Raw genomic sequence first — 23,747 nt, forward strand, 5'->3', positions numbered from 1 at the left:
TGCTTATGATAATTTGGTATTTTTGAAGGTAATTCATCCGCAGATACTATTATTTTATAGGTGCATTCGACCGAACTCATCGAAAGAGAATAATGTTTTTGAAAGAGCTCTTGTTGAAAAGCAACTTTATTACACAGGAATCGCAGACGCTGCCGAAATATTTCAAACCGGATATCCATTCAGAAAAACATACAGTGACTTTATTAATACGTAATTATACATATTTGAATTCAAATTACAAATTTATCTCCCTTATAAATTGATATTGATGAATTCTTACTGAATCGAAATAATGATACTGAACCATATCATTTCCTTTAAATTTGTCATGTGTGTCTGACTCTGTCTTCCATATAAATCCATTCAAATCTAGAATGCTTTCTTACGGATCAAATTGAAATAAGAATATTCTCTGTCAATTGGTGGTTCATTCGCTGGCCCATGCAATCGCATTTTCTACTCAATGATTGGCCTCGTTAGCCACATTTGCCAGAAGCATTAATGGTTGAACTGTTTATTTTTCCAGGAGGAGAAATCATTACTCATTTTAGGCATAGCGATACTAATACCCTGATATTAGAACTTAATATACATATACTTCATTAAAACTCCTCTAGCTGTGCATAACAAGAGATTAATATATATTTACGTAAGTCTTACACTCAGGTTGTTACTAGCTGGAGTACATAGACTAGTCATCTTACATAGCAGATTCATATCAAATGGAATGCTATAATAGAGACGTTTATGACAATGCACAATTCTGAGAGTGCTTCATCAATTACTTTCTAGCGTGGCGTATATTCTTCTACGTACTAGCTTTATGTTAAAATTGAAGAGAGAATCGGTTGTTCTCCCACTTTCTATTTATCTACTGTTCTCGCGAGGTGAGTATGTAGTAACTTTTTCAGAGTACAAGTTGGAAAAATAGTAACCAATTCATCTCTTTTAAGAAGTTTAAGATAAAACGAAATAGTATTGAAATATGTAAATAGTTAACTTTTCTATTTTCTTTTTTAACTTACTCTAGGTATACCGTGTTTTCCAAAGATTGTAAATCGATAACTGAAAAGGAAAAAGTTGAAGAAATGCTTGAAAAGGCAAACATTAATCCTAGTGATTACTGTTTAGGAAAGAATATGGTAAGATTATAGGAGTTACATGGAAAAGACCATTTTCCAATTTTTTCATGTGAAACTGTTCAGAATTTTAATCGCAAAAAATTGTCAACAAAGGAAAACATACAATAGGAACAATCTTCGATTCAATCTTAGTCGTGGATATTGTTTTGTGACACAATGCAGAACGCATATTATTATAGTAATTGTTAATATAAAACTTTCTATTGTATAACTCTCCATCTTGCCACCTAATGCTGACTCACACTACCTCTTTCAACCAACACTCCTTTCAAAGAATGAAATACAGCGTGTGAAGGAGAGCTAAGGCCGTTTTCTTCTGTATTACTACCCAACAAGAAAATAATATCGATGACTGACGGCTAAATCTACATCTAATCCCATTCAGTCGTATAAAATAAAAAACACCGAAGTTCCTGATATACAAAAAAAAAAAAGGAATGTCATTACGAAATGCCTTCCATTACAGGTGTTTCGTGTGACTTATCTATAGTTAAACGAAGACAAAACAACTAAGTTTACATCGAGCTAACGAGAAAATTCCTTTGCACAGTCACTCGACCTACTAGAAATAGAAGCTGATCTACTTTTATACCCTACAGAGTTATATATACCCTACAGAGTTGTATATAAGAGAAAAACAAATTGGACAACATACATACATGTGTATGTGTATGCACACATTCGCTCACGCATATATCAACAGCTTTATAGATCCATTACAGCCGATTGTACTAACCGGCTTCGCAGCGATTTTAGATAACCGGACGTTTGTGAAAGAAGTGTCCTCCTTGTAGAAGGCCGGTATGCAAAAATGGCCTCTAGTCCCATTGTGGTGGAGACACACACACACACACACACACACACGTACACGCACACACACGCGCACACGCGCACACGCACACACACATACACTCTTACACATATATGGATGTACGTGTATGTATGAATGTATATTACATACGTGAATAGAAAATCGCGCGCGTGGTAATGTTTTACACATAATTCCAATTGATTTTTTCTTTACTCTGTTTATCTGAAAAAAGAAATCCTTCTATTTTATGTTGACAAACTGTATAACATACAATAATTTGGAATTCATCCAACGGTCAAACGTGTTAGAAGTTTTAACTTGCTGTCTATAAACTACTTACCTTATTTTTGATATTTAATTCAGCCATATTATTTTTTCCAGATATTTATGAAAGATTCTGTGCATTTTACCTTAAGAAAAGAGCAGAAAGCGCATCAAGAAGTGATGGCATCTGAAATACAAGCGGAGGACAACGAAAGTGATGGATCTTCAGTTATGAGTGATACTATCAACGATACACGTGAACCATCAATAGATATGTCTATTAATATCCCCGTAACAAAAGAAGAAGATTTTGATGACGAAAGTGACTACGTCGATTCTCATTTCGCAATAGAGGGACTGAAAGGATCACTAAGGAGAAGAAAAGGCTCCAAAGCTTCTTTTGTAAGTTATTTTCAGACTGTAAGATTCATTTTTTATAATACCATTAACAAAAACTTAGTTGGTGAGATAGTTAAAACAACTGAAGAGCCATTGCAATTCATCACTGGTACTTGACTCTTTCCTATACGAAATATACAAATGAACTCCTTATCATTACACTTGCTTGGTGTTATGGCGGGTTATATATATATATATATATATATATATATATATATATATATATATATATATATATATATATATTTTTAATCAATATAGGGTGGCAAAAAAAATTTTGTAGAATTTTTTTGCCACCAGCGGCCTAGTGGGAAAAAATTAAATAGTCATATACCATTTTTAAGTTCAACATCACAATCAAGGAACGGCCATAATAGGCCATTCACCCACTAGAAATAACAGCCAAAAGCTTTAACCGCAAAATAACATCAATTCCGTAAACCAGGAGAAAATTTAAAAAACATTTACCCTGTAATTTCTTATACGATGCACCGTTTCGTCTACTGTTTAATGGTAAACTAACCTGATTAAATTAAATCAAGCCAATCTACCATAGGCCCTTAGATTCATCAGTAAGAAATAGCCAAGTTGGAACAGATATTTTTCACGAGGCAGGGACGAGAATGCCTCGTGAAAAATATCTGTTCCAACTTGGCTATTTCTTACTGATGAATCTAAGGGCCTATGGTAGATTGGCTTGATTTAATTTAATCAGGTTAGTTTACCATTAAACAGTAGACGAAACGGTGCATCGTATAAGAAATTACAGGGTAAATGTTTTTTAAATTTTCTCCTGGTTTACGGAATTGATGTTATTTTGCGGTTAAAGCTTTTGGCTGTTATTTCTAGTGGGTGAATGGCCTATTATGGCCGTTCCTTGATTGTGATATATATATATATATATATATATTATATATATATATATATATATGTATGTATATGTATATGTATAAGACCAAAAGGGTTCGGGCGCCGCTATATATATATATGTAAAAAACATATATGTATATATATGTGTGTGTGTGTGTATATATATATATATATATATATATACATATAACAAATAGTGAATTATTAAACCGGGCAAAATACTTCATAAGCTCTCTGTTGGCACACGAGGCTAACAATATTACTTAGATTAGTGAAGAACGCCTAGTAATCTTTTGATAAAGTCGCAAGTCATGGTTCATCATAGTTCTTTGCTGTAAATCCGTGGATGGGTTCCAGATAAACTAGTTTTTACAAAGTGATATATTAAAAACAATGGTCATTACATATAATTCCATTATTAGAACAAATTTGGCATATATCTGTTTCTAGTAATCATTATAGGAACATTACTGATAGGTTTACTTAGTTGCTTTATTGATCAGTTGAGGGAAATTGAACGATCTAAGAAAATTAAAGCTACTTTCGTCAAAGGCATTTCTGGAAATAAAAATCAGAGCACGAGGTACGACTATTGTGTGGGGAAGGTGGGGGGAAGACTGGGATGTTCAAGGTTCAAGTAGAATAGAGAACAGAAGACAAGTCGCAAAGGGGAGTGAGCAAGTAAGGGAGTGGTACGGGAGTCACTTAGTAGTAGTAGTAGTAGTAATAGTAGTAGTAGTAGTAGTAGTAGTAGTAGTAGTAGGAGGAGGAGGAGTATTGTATTGCCAAATTTGGAAGAGGGACCGTCACAAACATGGATCAGCCTCCATTACCATATTAGTATTGTAACCTATGTATAATGCCAATATGGTAATGAGAGCTGACCCACGTTTGTGACTGTTCCTCTTCCAAATTAGGCAATACAATACCTCTACAACAACAACAACTACTACTACTACTACTACTACTACTACTACTACTACTACTACTAATACCAAGTGACTCCCGTACCAGTGATATCGTGGTAGTGGTTGATAATGGCATTGTCTACATCGGAGTTGTTGGCGATGGTGGTAAATGTCACTGTAGCAGTTGGTGAAGGTGTTGCTTGTATGTGCCCTTCTTGTAGTTGTTGAAAAGTTAGTGGCTGATGGCAGCAACAATCTTCAATGCGGCAAGTGAGGACTGTAGCGGTGGTTGGGGCGACGGCGGCAATAGTATCAATCACAGTCGTCATGGTGATGTGCTGGTCGTAGTCGTATCGATGTAGGGTACGTCTGGTAATTTATTAGAACTATCGGCCCAAATCCGGTCGACTACTGATCTTTGGGTCGAGTCGATGGATCAGAAAGAAGTCCTTGATACGGAGATTTCCTGTATTCTTTTCTGTTGCTAGTATAAGAGCGTCTGTCTCCTTGATTGTATTGCTGCATTTGACTAAGTGCTTCCGAAGGGAAGAAGCTTTGGTAGTTAGGTGTTCCATCAATCGGAAGTAAAACGATCGGACCGTACAACGGATGTAATACTAACACCACTTGGAACACCGTATCTTGTACACCAAGCAAGTTTGCGGACACTTGCTTGCGTCTAGGATAAGACAATTCACTAGAACATTTCACCAGTGAGTTGGGTTGTTATTCCGCGAGTGATCTTCTCGTTGGCAAAGATAGTTCCAACTGGACTAACAGGATATCGAGTCCATTCCTGCGGATAGATTTAGTAATGGTGTCGGCCTTCCACATCAGTGCTAAGACCGGCTAATACAAAATGAGATCGGTCGTATACACAACAGATGCAGTGATAGCGCCAACCGGACACACGTCTTGCATAGTTTCTCAAGATGCTTGGGATCAACGGATACCCAGAGTTCATTATAAATACCCTACATGGATACTATCCAAATAGACATAGCAAGAGGAAACCTGCTTACTGAGGATTACCCACTTTAACGAGAGGACCATTGGTATTTCGTCTATCTTCGTGTTCTGAGTTCAAATTTTGCCGAAGTCTACTTTGCCTTTCATCCTATCGGGTTGAGCACTGGGGTCGATATAGTCAACAGCCCCCTCCTTCAAAATGATTATTATTATTATTATTATTATTATATTATTATTATTATTATTATTATTATTATTATATTATTATTATTATTCGACAGAAATGCAGAAATGCACAAACATGCATGTATGTGCGTGTGTGTATGTGTACACATGCACACAGACATACACAGAGACACACGCATACACGCACACACACACACACGCACGCACACACACACACACACACACACACACACACACACACACACACACACACACACACACATATATATATATATATATATATATATATATATCAGTTTAATAAAGTTACAGCATGGTCTGATTTTCACGTTTTTTATCATTGTATTTAAAAAAATGTTTAAACAATGTTGAAGAGTGTTAACCATTAAAGAGAATATTTTGTAATGTTCATTATGTTCAGTTAGTGCTTTCATACGTTCGTAGTAATCTTCAGATTTCAAAAAGTAATTAACTGACGGTTGAGTTCTTGATAACTGTAGGAAAATGATCGACTTCTTATACCTTTTAGGAGGCTCCGACAAGCTGAAATTTTCAAATACGGTTTTTACCAATCAGTATGCAGCTTAAATACCACGGATTGTGTGGCGCACCGATATCACTGGCATCGATCCCACCTTTATATTAACCCATTAGCTTGCGGTTTACATGTAATAGTTTTATGAGTGAACAAACTTGGTTTCGATCGTTTTTATTTCAATCGGTGGGAGTGTTCTATGGTGTGTTTTGATTCATGTTAAAGATGTGTTTTTTTAAAATCTACATCATAATCTGTTTTGTTATATTATCGTTATTTCCGTTCAGTACAGGGTTGAACATTTTAATAAAACGTTTTTCTTTTATCTTTCTTCCAACCTCACCTGTGTCATGCAGTTTGTGGAAAAGAAAAATTAGAAACATTTTCTGATCACATGTCTCTATATGTTCCCTCAATGGAATTTGGCGAATATTGATGTCTCAGATTTGTTGTCTGTGGACTCGTGAGCGTTCTGATTATGCATTCCGTGTCTCACCAACATATAGTTCCTTGCAATTAGGGCATTTAATGCAGTAGATCAAATTTCTACTTTTGCAGTTCATATCTGCATTTGTGAAAATCTGTCCATTTTTTTGTTCTTATGGGTTTACCTGTATTGACACGTTTCGCATCTGTTATCATTACACTTGGATATTGCGAATGTTTTATCCTGTTTGTCCATGTTGAATGAATGCAGCATACAAGCACAAAATAAGTATAAGCGCAGACGTGACTGTGTAGGCAAAAGAGTGCATTGAGTTGTTAGCCGAGTGCGGGGCTTCAAAATAACAGAAAGATATATGAACATAAATCAGAAGCTGTGATAGAAAATGAAAATTACAAAATGTTGGACTTCCCCATAAAGGCTGACTATTCTATTTAAATAAGAAGATCACATATGATGATAGAGGGCAAAATAAACAAACTGTAAGATCATAGATTTTGTAATTCCCCATGATAGCAGAGTCGATTGAAAAGAAATTGAAAAAAAAATTTAGAAATATCAAGATCTAGCCACAGAACTGAGGGGACTGCGGAAGACTAAGACAGCAATTATTCTTGTAGTAATTGGTGCAATTGCTATGCCCTCAAATGCTTCCTAAAAGAAAGACTGAAAGAGGCTGCTCCTTCACACAGACATACGTTCAAATAAAAGTTGCAGAGGAACGATCCACGCGCACGTGCGTACGTGTATTAGTAAGTGTGTTGTGTGTTATTTATTTTCATATTTAACAAAGGCGTAGGAGTGGCTGTGTGGTAAGTAGTTTGCTTACCAACCACATGGTTCCGGGTTCAGTCCCACTGCGTGACACCTTGGGCAAGTGTCTTCTACTATAGTCTCCGGCCGACCAAAGCCTTGTGAGTGGATTTGGTAGATAGAAACTGAAAGATGCCCGCCGTATATATGTATATACATATATATATATGTATGTGTGTGTGTATATGTATGTGTGTCTGTGTTTGTCCCCCAACATCGCTTGACAACCGATGCTGGGGTGTTTATGTCCCCATAACTTAGCGGTTTGGCAAAAGAGACCGATAGAATAAGTACTAGGCTTACAGAGAATAAGTCCTGGGGTCGACTTGCTCGACTAAAAGCGGTGCTCCAACATGACCACAGTCAAAAGACTGAAACAAGTAAAAGAGTAAAAGAGTAAATGCGTTTCATTTTTGTTCAATTGTATTTCCCAAATTATTTCACTCTTTCTTCCTTTTTCTTTTTAGGATCGAACTATTTCACTGTCAGATCTTAAAGGCGATTTTGGATTAAAAGATTATAGAAAACCTTCTTTTGTGAGTGATCTCAGCTATATTGAGGATGAGGAGGATGAGGACGAACCGGAGGAAGAGAAACCGTAAATAGATTATTCTTTGCAACTGATTTAGGATAAACATTTCACAGTTCAGCAATTTATGTTTTATCTTTTATCATTTAATTCTATTGAGTACCAGTGAAACACTAGGGTCGATGTAATCGACTAGTCCTCTCCCCAAAATTTCAGGCCGTGTGCCTTTAGTAGAAAAGATTACCATTTAAACACTGGGTCGATGTAATCGACACATCCCCTCCACCAAAATTGCTGCTCTTGTGGACAAATTTTATTATTATTATTATTATTATTATATTATTATTATTATTATTATTATTATTCTATGTTTGACTTTTGCTTTATATTTGTACAAGTTGGCTCCAAGTCTCACCCAGAGACCTCAAGAGACAACAGGGTTGGAAGTTCATGTTGTTGTTATGCCTAGTGTGCCATATATTTGGGGGGGGGGGTGTTGTACTAATGAATGTCTAAAAAAAAAATTTTTTTTTTTTTTTTTTTAAACCGAAAATTATGTTTGTTTTAAACCTTGAGATTACATAGAAAGTATTTTGCGTAGGATATGAGCAGTTCCCATGAGCACTATCTTTTGAATTTCTGCCATTTTTGGGTTTCCTGGTATCTGAGTTAGGTAGCTATCTGCCCCTTTTGCTATCATTCCCAGGGCACCTATGACAACAGGTATTGTTTTAGTCTTCAGCTTCCACATTTTGCTGATTTCTATTTCAAGATCTTTATATTTGCTCAGTTTTTGGTAGGTCTTGACAGATACGTTTATATCGATTGGGACAGTCATATCAATGAGGAGGCATGTTCTTTGTTTGAAGTCTTTCAATATGATGTCTGGCCTATTTGCATCTATCTTTCTGTCAGTTTGAATGGCGAAGTTCCAGAGGAGTGAGATGTGGTCATTTTCAAGCACTGGGGGTGGTTTGTGTTCCCACCAGTTTTTTTCATGGGGCAAATCCAGGTTTTTACAGATTACCCAGTGAATATATTGTGCAGCTCTATCGTGCCTGTTGAGATACTCTGTAGGCGCTAGAAGACTGCACTTGGAGACCACATGGTCAATGGTTTCATTTTGTTGCTTGCATACACGACACGTTGGACTGCTTCTGATCTTTAATATGTTGGCCTGGTAGTTTCTTGTTGGTAGGCATTGATCTTGAGCTGCTATGATAAACCCCTCTGTTTCAGATTTTAAGCCAGAGGCCATTAGCCATTGATGGGTCAGGGCTTTGTCAACATCTGCATTATTTGCTCTCTTTGGGTATTTGCCATAGAGAGGTTTTTCTTTCCATTTATCATTCAGAATATCTAAGGCCGCAGATTTAGCACGGGTTTTCATGCGCTTAGATTTTTCTGTGCCTGTTTCTTGTATGTCTATCTCTAATTCCGAAATTTGTTGTATTCGGAATTCACTTAGATATTCCTTTGCCTGTTTTGTTACTGAGTATGATGCTTTCTTGTTTTCATGTTTTGAGACAAGTTTTAACATCCAGTCCTCAGAGTTTTTCAGGTAGGTGTCTAGGCCAATTGTAGCAATCTTCATTGTTATTGCCAGTTGTAAAAGTCCACGGCCTCCCTCTTTTCTTGGCAGATAAAGTCGTTCTGTATCTGCCTTAGGGTGGTGCATTCTATGCATTGTCAACAGTTTTCGTATTTTTCTGTCAAGATTACATATTTCAGTAATTGACCAGTTAACGATACTGAAACTGTAAGTCACGACTGGTATGGCTAATGCATTGATCGCTTCGATCCTGTTTCTCGCATTCAGCTCTGTCTTGAGTATTGCTCTTACTCTGCGATAGCATTCTCTCCTGATCCTTTCCTTCATCTCTGAATGCCTTATTCCTTCTCCTTCAATTACCCCTAGATACTTGTAGTTCTCTGCTGGGTCTAATTCTTTTATGACATTCTGCTGGTCAAGGCTAACGTTAGATGTTTCTGTCATTTTTCCTTTGATAAAGGTAGCTTTTGCGCATTTATCGAGGCCAAATTGCATTCTGATGTCATCACTGAATTGTTTGACAATCGCTAGTAAGCCCTTGAGTTGTTGGTCAATGTAAATGAGATGATTTATATTTTTATCAAACATTTTATATCCGTACTGCGCATCATTGAGCAGTTTTGAGAGAGGTATTAAGGCTAAACAGAAGAGGAGCGGTGATAGTGAGTCACCCTGGAAAATGCCACATGAAAGTTTTACATCACCAGCATTTAGAGATTCATTGTCACTGTTCAAAGTTAGTGTGGTTCTCCATGATCTCATACTTACAGACAAAAAGTTTCGCAGAGCAGGTGCTATCTTATACATTTCTAGGCATTTATTAATCCAGCTATGTGGTAGGCTATCAAAAGCCTTTTTATAGTCTATCCAGGCTATTGATAAGTTTTTGTGTCGTTTGTGACAATCTTCTAAGATCATCTTATTGATGAGTAGTTGATCTTTACAACCGTAGGATCCACGTTTACATCCTTTCTGTTCATTAGGGAATATGCTGCTGTCTGTCAAAAAACTATAGGTATATTCCGTCAGGACAGATGTTAGTGTTTTATACATAGTTGTTAAGCAGGTTATGGGTCTATAGTTTTTGGGTTCATTTGTTTCTTCACTTTTTGGAAGCAGGAATGTTAACCCATTAACTAGCCAAGGAGGCATCCTACTAGGGTGTTGCAAAACATCGTTGTAAAGTTCTGCTAGCAGTTCATGGCTCTCTGGGAAGGCATTCAACCAAAAGTTAGGGATTTTATCCTTTCCTGGAGACTTCCATTTGCTTGACCTCCTGAGAGCAGATCTTATATCTTCTACCTTGACACCCTCCCACTTTTGCTCTTCTAAGGAGTCCAGTTCTTTAGATATTCTATCAATCCAGGGGGCCTTTTCGCTGTGTGTTTTTTCTTCTGCCCAAATTTTATTCCAAAATCCCTGCACTTCTTCTTTTGATGGTACAGACTTTACAGTAACTGTTGTTTTTCCTATCTTCCGGTAAAAATTTTTGGGGTTATTTTTGAACATGTTGTTGTCCCTGTAGAATCTAATACGCTTTTCATACCTCGCTATGCGGGCAGCTTTAGCAGATACCTTTTGCTTGATGGTTTCTATGGTGGCATCAATATCAAGTATAGTTTCCATATTATATTTTTTCATTAGTTTTTGGGTTTTTGCAGGTTTGGTAGTCTTATGAACCTTGAGGTTTTTCAAATATTCAATGTCAGATCTAAATAGTTTAATTTGTTGTTGCAAACGCTCTTGCCAAGAAGGCTTTTTGTGGAAATGTTGCCGTTTTCTAATCTTTTCACCACATAGGATCGTTGAGATTTTCGCGGATGCATAGTATAGGTGGTTGAGATCTGTGATATCAACATCATTAGCTGAAATTATATCCTTAAGTGCAAGCCGGATTTTACCAATTATTTTCATGTTTTGGTTAGATTTGCGTATTTTAGGGAGTGTATCACGTTCATCCATACTGGTTTCTTTAATTTTCATCCATTCAATCATGATTTGACTTTTTAGCTCATGTAGTTCATGTAGTTATTATTATTATTATTATTATTATTATATTATTATTATTATTATTATTATTATTATTATGTGAGAGAGCAGTGCATGCCATCAAAGTGACACTGGGGTAAAATATACGAAGCCCAGTATACCCATCATGACTACCCGTCTGATAAGGGTACACCAGGTACATGCATCACAACCATCTGCGTACGACATGGTGATCTTGCAGGTGGGGCCCAGTTTGAATTTTCTTCTGGCGAGTAACCCATCCCGCTCAAAAAGTCCCTGAATAAGGGTTGTTTAAGGACGTTAAAAGAAACCCCCAAGATTCTAGAGGTGAATTATTCAAACCTCAAAGAATCCCTCTCAACATATGGCCACGATGTTCCCCCACTACTTCTGCTCGTGATCAGAGGTGCATATGTTGTCAGCCACTAAGGGTTAAGATCAAACAACTGGTTAAGGTCAAACAACTGACAAGCAAATCTGTGCTATTGAGCAGAATATTTGCTGTAGCCCATCTTTTAAACCAAGACAAAACAATGTACATGATAACACTTCCAATCAGTTAAGATCAGAAGCCAGGAGAGCCACTGTCTGTTACTACATCAGGGCATTTATTATTATTATTAATATTATCATTATTATTATTATTATTATTATTATTATTATTATTATTATTATTATTATTATTATTATTATTATTATTATTATTATTATTATTATTATTATTATTAATATTATTATTATTATTATTCAGTAGTTTTATTTTTATAGCGTGCTTTCACTTCACTACCGAGCGCAGCTCTGTGTGCCTCGGGTACGTGCTGTGATTTGTTGTGATGCTCTGATGGTTACTATATTGAAAGTGTTCTGCGTAGGATGTGTGCAGTGCCTATTATTATTATTATTATTATTATTATTATTATTATTATTATTATTATTCAGTAGTTTTATTTTTATAGCGTGCTTTCACTTCACTACCGAGCGCAGCTCTGTGTGCCTTGGGTATGTGTTGTGATTTGTTGTGATGCTCTGATGGTTATTGTATGGAAAGTGTTCTGCGTAGGATGTGTGCAGTGCCTAGTAGTGCAATTTTCTGTATGTTATATGTGTTTGTAAGTCCTGGTGTTTTTGTTATGTATTTGTCTGAATATTTTTTTATCATGCCTAATGCACCTACTATGATAGGAATTGTTTCTATTTTCAGATTCCACATTCTGGTTACCTCTATTTCCAGGCCTTTGTATTTTGAGAGCTTCTCCATTTCTTTTAGAGACACGTTGTCATCTGCCGGTATTGATACATCAATTAGAAAGCATTTTTTTTTCTTCATGATCTCTGACAACTATATCTGGCCTGTTGGCCTTAATTTCTCTATCTGTGTGTATCGGCATATCCCAGAGTATGGTTGCTTTCTCGTTTTCTGTGACCTTTTCTGGTGTGTGCCTATACCATCTTTTTTCTGTTGTTATTCCATAATGTTGGAATAGCTTCCAATGTATGTAGGTTCCAACTCTGTCATGTCTGTGAATATATTCCTTCTTAGCCAGGACTGGGCAGCTAGAGATAATATGATTTATTGTTTCTTGTCCATCTCCACATATTCTGCAGTTACTTGTTATATTTCTTTTCATTACATGTTTTTGGTAATTTCTGGTGGGGAGGCTTTGGTCTTGTGCTGCAATTAAAAATCCCTCTGTTTCTGCTTTGAGTCCTGAGCTTCTCAACCATTGCTGGGATTTTTCTTTGTCTATTTCTTTTGCGTTTAGTTTAGTCCAGTATTTACCATGAAGGGGCTTTTCTTGCCATCGTTTTATCATGGTTCGTTGCTGTTCTATTTTTAGTTTGGATTTCATTTGTTTTATAGCTTTTGTTGTTTCTTCATCTTCTTCTTCTTCTTCTTCTTCTTCTTCTTCTTCTTCTTCTTCTTCTTCTTCTTCTTCTCTTCTTCTTCTTCTTCTTCTTCTTCTTCTTCTTCTCCATATTTATTAGGTGGTATGATTTCTTGTTTGTATTTGTCAGCTTCCTTAAATACTGAGAACAGCTTTTTGTTTTGCTCGTGTTTTGCCGCTATTTGTATCAGTTTTCCTTCCTTCTGATGTAGATATTATTATTATTATTATTATTATTATTATTATTATTATTATTATTATTAATATCATTATCATTATTGAGGGAGAGAGCAGCAATTGCAGGCTCCAAATTTCGTGCTAGTGAGGAGAGCCAACAAAGATTTGATGTCCCACATAGCTCGAAATAAAATGATTGAAAGAAGGGGTGCAATATATAACACAAGTGCTCTGAAAATGCCAGAAAATTTATATTAATGCGCATGCCGCTAACAAATAAAAACGTTAGGGAGGTTTTCCTCTACGACGACGGAATCCTTACGCCTGGATGTGATAACCACCTATGAGACTAGGCTTTCGACCATGAGCTCAGTAGGCTCCATTTTTGACGACTTATCAAATCTACGCATCTCTCGCTCGACGTGGAATTTACTGCATACGCGCCGATTGGGGCGGAGCATTCAGTTTTCGTCAGACGTTTGCAGGTTTTGCATGGGATGTCCCGCTCTTTATTGTTAGCGCTTAGAACGTCATCTTGGACGCACGCCCTGATATGGTGGGGCAAGCCGATAAGTGAGGCGTGGTCAGTCACTCTCAATAGGCTGACAGGTACCAACTGGATACGCCAATGTGGACATGGGCAAACAGCATCGAGTCTTTTAGATCGTACCTAGATAGAATATTTTGTAGGCTTGTAGATAGAAGTTATAATAAGGGCTTAATAATCAATACAAGACAAAGAAACGGGAGGGGACATCCTTGGCGGACCGAACGCATGATGCTGACGAGGTCACTCGTCAACAACAAATGATTGTTTACCCTGAAAAAGACAATTAGAGTAGAATGGACAAGGCTTAGTAAGGCATTAGCGACAGAAAAGAATAGGAAAGAGCGAAACTTAAAAGAGGCGATTTGGAAAGGCAACGCAACCGACGTGCTAACCACGAGATTGGCCCTTGATCAATTTTTCAACACTAAACACGAAGGATGCTTTGTCAGAGGTAATCCTCATGATATCAGAAACGAGGGAACGAAAGCCACTCGATGAGCTCGAGTGGCAGATATGCATCGCTGTCGCAAAGTCACAATTTGGTCTTTGGTGGGCCAAAATGGGCGCACGGTACTTGAGCCCGAGCAGGTGTGTGCAGCATTTCAATAGCGCTTCGCCCAACTGTTTGTGATGAATGGCAAGCCGGAATGAAGGATCAACTTCATTGCCTACCTCGACGGCTTGCCATGACTCGCAATGGGGCAGAGCGTTGCGAAATGCTGATAACACCCACAGAAGATACAGGATGTGATAATGGGGTGCATGAAGGTAAAATTGCCTGATTTGGATGGTCTACCCATGGTAGTCTTGTTTGGTAGCTTTTTAGCAGATAGCCACCGCAACTGATAGCAGAAGAGGAGAATACCTAGTTCTGTGAGTCAAGGAGCAGTGGAACTACTGATAAAGTACCGAAACAAGAAGAATAAAATAGAAGTTTTTAGGTCCATAACGCTGCTAAACACAAACTTCAAAATTTTAGCCAAGGTGCTAGCAAAAAGGTTGATTCATGTCATCGAAGAACTGATTAGTGATGCGCAAACATACACAATACCAAGCAAATCCATCCACGACAACCTTCACCTCATGCGATACATTGTAGACTGGGTGGGTAATGATGCTGGTATAGGTGGAACCTGATCAAACTGGATCACTTTAAAGCCTTCGATAGAGTCGACTACCAACGCTTGACGGTCGTTCTCACGGCAGCTGGTTTCGGTCACGTTCTCTGTGACTGGATCGTCGCAATGTACAGCGATATCTGCTTGGTATTTCGGTTGAATGGTAACCTATCGGAACCATTCAGCATCATCCGCCAAGTGTATCAGCTCTCGTCACTTCTGTATGTACTGGCTTTCGAGATATTAATGCGGAAATTGGAGGTGTTGAGCTGCGTCCTGCGCGAAGTAGGGTGTGGTAGATCCTAGACAGTGTATACCCACGATATCATCGTTGTGGTATCGAGCACTAAACACAGTGCGATGATCAGCATCGCTCTCAAAGAGTATAAAGTAGTAAAACGAATGAGGAAGAATTAACTAGGATAAATCGTTGGGCCTGTGGCTTGGCACCTGGAGAAGCAGGTTCATGCCGTCCAACAACATCATCATGCGCTGGATGGACGGACTGGTTAAATTGCCCGGGGTCTGGTTTGCTGCGGATATCCAGGTGGAGAAGGACTGAGACGAGGTGACAAGCAGCGTAGCCAATATCACCCAGAAGCCAGGGTGCCTGGAACCTAGAGTATCGTCAGGAGTTCACAGTCCTCTATTAGTCGGGCTGGCAGTCGGTGGAAATTCCACTCTCATGTTCTATAGAGGGTTAGTGACGGGAAAATGTGTCGACGTTCTTGGGTACACGCTGAGCGTCGACTGGCTGGTGTATTCCAGTAACTTTCGGGTCGGAGCGTAGGGATAATTTCCAGAAGCCTTTGGCCTAGCAGTGCTACCGGAGGAGGGTATTTTCTGTTCGAGATAAGCCCTATAGACTGGAAGTGCCGCCAGACGGGCTTGCCCGAGATGCGCGCAGAGGACGAAACTCTTCTGCACGCTCTCGTTAAGTACTCTGAGTATTGTTGATTTATGCCCAACACCTACAGTCACAAGTAGGACGAATAAAGTTATCGGCTGAATCCATTGTGAAGATCATCCCGTCGCCTTCCTTTAGTCTGTAAAGACATATAGTGTTTCTTTGACTGGTAGCCTTAGCGAAAGAGGCTGTGTGGTAGACCAGTTTGGAAGGGCTGCAGACAGATGCTTTCCTCTTTGGCGAAGCAATTTTGTCAAAATGTGGGGGAATGTTGCAAGAATGAAAGGTGAAAGGGCCTATTCTAAGCATGCGCTTGTATGTTGAAGTAGGGCAATGTGGAGAGGTTACTTGCCCTTATGGTCAGGGTGACCGTACTTTTGAGAGCCTCCACCAGCAACCCTATGAATTCTCTTTCTTTTGGTGAATTATTCATTGTTATAATTTTATGTTTTGTTTTTACTTTTTACACATCTTTTATGTAGTCTTCCTTTATGTTGTCCTGTACCGTACCCAATGATTTTTGTAAACCTTTAGTGTTTAATAAAGAAAACATTATTATTATTATTATTATTATATTATTATTATTATTATTATTATTATTATTATTATTAATATTATTATTATTATTATTATTAGTAGTAGTAGTAGTAGTAGTAGTAACAATAGTAGTAGTGGTGGTGGTGGTGGTAGTGTTGGTGGTAGTGGTGGTGGTGGTGGTGATGATGATGGTGGTGGCGGTGGCGGTGATGATGTTACTTTTAGTGGTATTGGTTTTGGTGGTAGTGGTTTTGGTGGTGGTAGTTGAATTAATAGTACTAATTTTATCATAACTAAGGTGATCTGGGAGAATCATTACTGTGCCGGCCAAAATGCTTAGCGGCATTTCGTCAGTATTACTTTCTTAGTTCAAGTTCTGCAGAGGTCGACTTTGCTTTTCATCCTTTCGGAGGTCGATGAATTAAGTACCAGTCAAACACTAGCCGCTTTTTCAAAAAAATTCAGCCCTTGTACCTATAGTAGAACAGAGTATTATTTCAAAATCTGTGGATTGGTGGAATCGGTAAAATGTCTGACAACGTATCAAGACGCTTTTAAGTATTTTCGTTTCCTGTGGAAATCGTGTCTTGGTTAATATAATCATTCATCCCTCCATAAAATATGTACCAAGGTAAAACTGAAGTCAATATAATTATCCACGTACTCCGAAAATTTTCGACGATATGCTTTGTTAGAAATCTATTTCTTTCTTCTGTCTTTTTCAGTGAATGGGATCATTTTGAAATGTTCCAAGAAGATCCAAAAAGGGGCGAGTTGCAACATTCGAACTTCATGATCTACCTCAAATTGTTTCTTTACCTTCTATTTTTTCTTGCAATACTCGCTTCCTCAGTAATACAGAAGCTGACATTACATATGATGACCAAACTTTATGCATATGAGGTTTGTATATGACAGTTATGGAAAAGTTTCTTTTCTGTTAGGTATTAAGCATTCCACGTGCAACTTATTTCAAATAATTTCCGCCATTCGTTTACTATCTCCATTGTTTTCTATCTCCATTTTCGCAGTGCCTCATATGCTGCAAAACTCGGATGCATTTTAGTTGAATTACTATCTTTTAGCTCTTTTTCGTTTACTTGTTTCACTCATTGGACTGCGGCCATGTTGGGGCACTGCTTTGAAGGGGTTAATCGCACAAACAAAACAGAAAGACGCGCTTATATAATTACACACGCATATATATGTCATGTGATGTGATATGATGTGATGTGTGTGTGTGCGTGTGCGCGCATACAACAGGCTTCTTTCAGTTTCCGTCTACGAAATCCACTACGAAATCTCAAGGCTTTGTTCCGCTAAGGGCTATAGTAGAAGATATCTGCCCAAGGTGCTTTGCAGTAGAACTGAACCGGGCGCCATATGGTTGAGAAGTAAACTTCACAAAATATTGAGTGAAGTAAATAGCGAAAGCATGAGAACAAACACATTCACAAAATTATGGATATCCAAGTAGAAGGCAAAAATGAAATACTCTCCTGAATAAAATTACGAATACGGTATTCAACAGACAAGTAACTGGTTAAATAAGACATTCAATGCTTAATGACATCAGCAGACCAGGAATTACATAAATTAAGTGAACATCTAATAAAAAACAAGACAGATCTAAAAGCTAAAATTCATTTGGTAAAACAGCGACAATAGGAAATGAGCATAAATTTTGTCAACAAATCTTGATAGTGAATAAATATGAATCTAAATATACATGGAGCAATTTTTATTATATTTTCATAGTATTTCTTTTTCTCTCAGTCGAACGAATCGACCCCAGTACTTAGTATTTAAAGCCTGGTAGTCAAATTATCGATCTCTGTTGCTGAACCGCTACGTCACGAGGACTTAGACACATCAATACCGGTTATCAAGCAGTGGTGGTGGGACAAAAATGTGGACACACACACACGCGCGCACAAACACACACACGAGACTTTCAGTTTCCAAATCTACTCGCAAGGCTCTGGTCTGTCTGAGGCTATAGTAGATGACTCTTACCCAAAGTTCCACCCCGTGAAACTAAACCTAGAACCATGCTATTGTGATGTTAGCTTCTAACCACGCAGCCACATGAACAAAAATATAATTAACTTTGTAAAACTTGACGGAATATTTTTAAGAATACTTTATTGCCATGTTATTTATACTAATAAGTATACTAACATGCTTCTATGTAATCGCTCGATTTGCTTGAAGTAACAACTAAATCTGTTAATCATATATCTATGTAAAACGGGAAGTTCATATCGAAAAATGTAATTATCAGTATACTAAAGAAGAGTACGTGATGATCACGGTTGGAATGAATCTGTGCATAAGTCTTTTCGCTCAGGATTGATCAACAACAATGAAATACACACACACACACACACACCAACACATGTAGGATAGTGAGGGTGGCAGTTAAGAAAAAAACAATAGGCAATCGTTTTTTACGTTCTGGTTTCAAATCTCGTTGAGGTCAATTTTCCCTCTCATCCTCTCGGGGTCGATAAAATATAATGCCAGTCAAATATTGGAGTTGTTGGTATCGACTAATCCCCTTTCCTCAAATATTTATGGCTTGGTGCCTAAATCAGAAGCACTGACTTAATTCAATTAACTAGCATATTACATATAAAGTTACCTATTTGTTTGGTAAAATCAATGGTTTGCGCGTATCTTTTTAAAAGAATTTTCTGGTTTTGAGAATCAAACGTGTTGGAGTTGGCGTAGTTAATAAATTCCAGAAGTTAAACCTTTCATGCTTTCAATCTCACACCACTCCTTAATCTTGCTAACATCACACATTTATTCAAATCTTTAAATGAAGTTAATCCTGAAAATGATCTAGTAACTTTATTTTCTCAAAAATAAGAAGGAAAACTATGAAAAATATTATATAAACCTATGCTTAAATCTTTCTAAAACCATCGCGTATCTCCTCAAGTATGTATCAGTAATATTACTCACTATGAGTGAGACATATGTTTGATAGAAATTTCTCAATGCACAAGAGAATTAAGAATCCAGAAAATGACAACGTAATGGTTTAGTTTCTAATGTCACTATGTCACACATTGAAATTTAGATACTATCATTAACACTTTTATAATTAATTATATATCGTTTTTTAAATATATGAAATGTAGATTTTGTTTCTATTGACAGAGTGGAAAAGAAAACATGGGGTATACGTTACTTTCAATTGCAATTTGCATACCATATGGAATTGGTTTACTCTTTTCCTTTCACAAATTTGCTTTCAATTCTGAGAAAAAATCTACATTTTCAGTCATAATGATGGTATGTATATTTATTTTGAACGGAATTAAATAATGATAATGCGTTTTATCATAAGTTACATTTAAATATCGCCTTTAATACTTGTTTGCCTTGAGATCTATAGTTATGTATAGGAAATCTCCCCTTGTTGAATTGGTAGTAACAATTATAGTGAAACAGAATTATCTAAGATGTTTGTAAGATTCTTCCTGAACTTATCTATAGCAGACCGTCTATACAACTTAATCATTGTACAGTGTGTGCACGATTTTTAGGGTATCCATGATAAATTACTCGATGAGATCTCAAACACCAGTCCAATCGTAACACCCCATGGATTGTATTTAAGCAATGTGACTTTTTTGCTTTCATAACTATTCTGATATCGAAGTCACTAATTCTGGTAATTTGTCTATCGAAGTTTAGGACGGTTTTCAGTATTGAAGTGTTGAGATCTACGCTGTCAAACTAGGTGAATTTTGCAGGCAGCTATATACTCGATACCGCAGAACATCTTAATTACGGTGCTCTAATTCCATTGAGCCAACATTGTAACCCTACTTATATTAGAGTTCATAGTACCGAGAATTACTCATCACATTCGCAGATAACTTCAACTCCAAATCATGAAAATACTCTCCCCAGATAAAAGAAAAGAAAAAACTCGAAAACTTCAAAGCTGCTCTGATAAACATCATCAAAGTGGTACAAGTTCAGTAAAGCTGTCATCGCCATCACCACTGAAATCATTCCTCCGTGCATGATCATGATCATCTTAATTTTTTTCATTTAACATATGTAAATACTGATGGTAGTTTCTCGTGGTCCGATGATGGGCCTGCTTAAATGATTTGTTTCCCATGATCAAATGCATGTACATTAGCTCGCACCTGCCATCAAGTCAATGTTGCCTGGACAGGTGCACGGCGTACCATATGTCAGGTGTGGAAGTGATCGCAGAACGACATGAGATGAAATGTTTTGCTCAAGAAAACAGTACAAACCACCCGATCCAGGTACTGAAACCACGACTTTGCAATCACGAGTGCAATACCTAAACCACTAGGGGCCATGTGCTTTCGATGTGTATGTAAATATATTAAGAAAAACAGTAATTGGTTGTGTTTTCTTGTATAGTCACAAACTATTAATTTGAATCTGACTTTGATTTGGCAATATGCAATAGCTAAACATTTTGCAAATCATTGTATTTTTAAAAATCCATATTAATATATACAATCCAAATTCTATGGATAAATATTTACCTGTGAAGCTGAAATATTACTTGGGATATGATTTTTAAAAGAGACTATAGTAGCAATAGCTATACAATCTTGGTTCTTGTAAGTAAAATAAAACTAATATTGCTTTCAGTTTATTTCTTGAAAACGAACTATTCTTGAACTTATTTTATCCTATTTTGTTACATATTCTTATTACAGGCTCTAATCCCGGAAACGTTTCATTCCATTGGACTTTGTATTTTCCTTTTTTATATATCCTCAAAATTGGATATTCTGTGCCAAATTGTATTGCTAAATAGTATAGGAATAATACCAAGCCTATCCAAAATGTTATTCACTAAACGCAGCAAAGGTAACGAAACATATTTTTTTATTAAAAGATTAACTGTATGAGATTATACTTATAAACTCTAAACTAAATTTTGAAAAAGGGGGCCAAGAACTACACCTTAGGGATAAAAGGTCAAACATAAATATTTGACTTTACTTGTTTCTTTATTCATTTATATCTATTTTTGTGTTTGTGATATTATTTGTATTCAAAAAATCGTTTAATAAACTCATCTGCTATATATTGCTGGTCGTTCAATCGCATTGAAGAAATTAAAAAACCGTGGTTACGCTAATAGCTTGAATTTTAATTCAAGTTATTAGCGTAAGAGATGTAGTTAGAAAATCTGAGAGACGATTTTGCAAGGTGGAACAAAATTGATTTTCAGCCCCTTGGTGATGACTATGGAAGTATATCCTCTGAATGGTCAGTCGTGATATATTATTGTAATTTTTTTCTTAAGGAAGAACATGTGAAATATGTGCGGTACCCTGTTTCGTTGACTGAACTCCGGAATTTTGTACCGGCTGAATACTGTTGTTATAGTACTCGTTGTAATAAGCTTTGAATAAATATTTTGTAGTTAATAGCCTATTATTAAGTTCTGCTCTATTAGAATGAAGTAAGTATTCGGACATAGATTAAGTTTTAGAACATTACACTAAAATATCCTTTTTGCTATTTGAAATTTGCCTTGAAACTATTGTTTTAATAATTCAGGCGAGTAGGTCTACGTAATTTGTAACATGTAAAACAATGTATGGATGTATAGGATAAATAATTTTTAACCTGTCGAGTTTGATAATCTAAGCTTAATATACAATGGCATCACATTTTATGTTAAAGTTACTAGGTATGGAAATACAATTTCTTTTAATTAAAGCTAAGTTTAAAGAAGCAAATTACTCTTTCGCAAAATCTGTACTCTAACGATACAGTATTTTATGTTTTCTTGCTAAGAATATAGTCTCTGTTTAATGGTTCATAAAAATAGCAATCTTTCTCTTGAACAATATAAATAGATATTAGCATATTTAATGTACGGAAAATAAAAAAGCACGAGCTAAAACAAATATATGCTGAGAAATAAAGTGAATGTAGACGGTTAGTATAGTTAATTAATTTTTAAAAAATATTCTGATGTTACGGAAGACAACTCAGAGTATCTTCTGTAGATACCTAAGAAGTGTATAACACCTTCTTACAACAGCTTCTGTTATTGTTTCTGATTAGTATGTACCATTATAATTTATGCTTAATAGACAGAACTGAAAGAAATTAAAATTTACATATCTTCGTTTTGGCTTAAATTGTGTATTTTTTAAAAAAAGCTTTAGAGTTTAAAAAATTATGAATTATAGAAAACCTTTACAATCTGTTCGTGCTTCATTTGCCATGAGAGCTCCTTTGATTATCAGTTTTATTGCTCTCGCTTCCAACATCACAAAAGTGATTTAAACATCTATTAACAGTCGTCCTTCCTCAGTCAGAACTTCTTCTGTTCAAGGTGATCAATATTAATACTCCCATACAGTCATACAGATTGGTTACTTTTCCTACGTCCCGGGCCAGACAAAGAAGCACACTGTCATCTCTATGGCAACTTATCTTCTTTTCAATAAGGATTCTCTAACTCCCACAGGCTCAATTTTCTCCCTTTCTATTTTCACATTGCTGTTAAGGGAAGTCTTTTCAGCTAGATAGTTGCGTTTCCTGACCACCCAGCCCTATCTGACCCACATAATAAAAGTCATATGATTATCATATTTGTGTTTAACCAGTTAGTTCCTGAACTAGACACTTGCACAACCCTTTTCCTCTCAATTGCACCCACCATAGTTCTCCTATCCCTTTTACCAATAAACGTCGACGAAGATCTTTAAATTAAATACCAACTTGATAAATCCTATTAATTTCAATGAGCCTTAAAGTATTATGGTGTCTGCCCTTTAACCATGATGGGTAGCCATCAGATTTGCGGTTGCATAATAAATATCTTAATGTAAAATCAAAATGTGTTTTCTAACAAATGATAGTGATGCTTGGGTAGCCATAATTCAACAGACCTATATTGGAAAGCATTCTAGTTTGAGTCATCTCATTCTTTCTCAAGCTTTGTGTATCTACTACATTACTCAACTTTTTTCTTCCTTAATCTAAGCAAGATGTAGTTTGAGGGAGAATCGCTGCTGTTATGGGCAGATAGAGCACACACATGGTGGTTCCTTTGTTTGTTATCAAATGATGATCACTAGTTAGTGTTAATACACAATACAGCGCAT

General features: G+C 36.6%; 1 protein-coding gene across 1 annotated transcript in view; it reads left to right on the top strand.

Moving 5' to 3' along the window:
- The window catches only part of LOC115212970 (chitin synthase chs-1-like), a 149,455-nt gene that overhangs the window by 71,644 nt on the left and 54,064 nt on the right, over window positions 1-23,747 (top strand). The window contains exons 16-22 of the mRNA XM_029781832.2: window positions 61-210; window positions 1,031-1,142; window positions 2,335-2,619; window positions 7,810-7,940; window positions 17,334-17,511; window positions 19,777-19,911; window positions 21,333-21,486. Of these exons, the coding sequence (XP_029637692.1) occupies window positions 61-210; window positions 1,031-1,142; window positions 2,335-2,619; window positions 7,810-7,940; window positions 17,334-17,511; window positions 19,777-19,911; window positions 21,333-21,486 (1,145 nt within the window). The remainder of the gene's footprint in view (window positions 1-60; window positions 211-1,030; window positions 1,143-2,334; window positions 2,620-7,809; window positions 7,941-17,333; window positions 17,512-19,776; window positions 19,912-21,332; window positions 21,487-23,747) is intronic.

Source organism: Octopus sinensis, linkage group LG6 (genome assembly GCF_006345805.1).
Source record: "Octopus sinensis linkage group LG6, ASM634580v1, whole genome shotgun sequence".
NCBI lineage: Eukaryota > Metazoa > Mollusca > Cephalopoda > Octopoda > Octopodidae > Octopus > Octopus sinensis.